Source organism: Mandrillus leucophaeus, unplaced genomic scaffold (assembly GCF_000951045.1).
Source record: "Mandrillus leucophaeus isolate KB7577 unplaced genomic scaffold, Mleu.le_1.0 Scaffold201, whole genome shotgun sequence".
NCBI classification, from domain to species: domain Eukaryota; kingdom Metazoa; phylum Chordata; class Mammalia; order Primates; family Cercopithecidae; genus Mandrillus; species Mandrillus leucophaeus.
The window spans coordinates 1,234,980-1,235,684 of NW_012102044.1; the positions used below are offsets into that span (position 1 = coordinate 1,234,980).

General features: G+C 58.9%; 1 protein-coding gene across 3 annotated transcripts in view; it reads right to left on the minus strand.

Annotated features, from left to right (window-relative positions):
• F7 (coagulation factor VII (serum prothrombin conversion accelerator)) overlaps positions 1 to 424 on the minus strand; it is a 12,722-nt gene extending 12,298 nt beyond the window's left edge. Inside the window, exon 1 of one of the 3 annotated variants that reach the window (XM_011979437.1) lies at positions 315 to 424. In XM_011979437.1, the coding sequence (XP_011834827.1) occupies positions 315 to 423 (109 nt within the window). In that variant the 5' untranslated portion in view covers position 424. Of the gene's footprint in view, positions 1 to 245 lie in introns of all 3 variants that reach the window. The other 2 variants (XM_011979439.1, XM_011979436.1) reach the window with 2 other exon arrangements.
• Between the last annotated feature and the right edge of the window lie 281 nt (positions 425 to 705).

Here is a 705-nt window from a genome sequence, read left to right on the forward strand (position 1 = left end):
TGAGCACCTCCCAGACTCCCTGTGCTTGTCCAGCCTAACAGGCAGGGGCCCATGGGGGCCAAGAAAGCACCACCCACTCCTAAAGTTCTTTGAAAAATAATCCCACCAAAGCCTGGGCTACTAAGAAGGGCCTCCCCTCCTGTGCCTGGATGCTGGTTTCTGGAAGGAAAACAATGGAACAGGAGCCACCAGAAAACCCTCCTGGTGAATGGGGGTGTCCAGAGCAAGGACGGGGTTTGGGAAGCCCGGGTCGGCTCCTGGATTTGCCCACTGCCCTTCCACCAAGTTTATGGGGAAAATCTCCCCGGACGCACCTGCAGCCAGACAGCCCTGAAGCCCAAGCAGAAGGCAGAGGAGCCCGAGGGCTTGGGAGACCATGATGAAATCTCTGCAGCGCTGCCTCTGCCTGTTGACATTCCCCATGGGACTGGCGGGCAAAGTTCTCTGCCTCCAAGGGCGACAGAGGGATGGGGGAGGCGGGGACAGAGGCGTCCTCTGAACACCCCAGCTGAGAGCTGCACCTGGCCGGCCAGTGGCCATGCATCCCCTGCTGCCCAGCTGCTGAGCTCAAGCAGGGAGGACAGGAGAAAGGTCAGGCGGCCCCAGCTGTGCTGCAGAGCGGATGGTTTTGTTGCCAGCGTGCAGGTGTTAAGGTGTGTGTGTGACACCAACACTTCAAATACGATCTAGAATTCCAAACCCCTA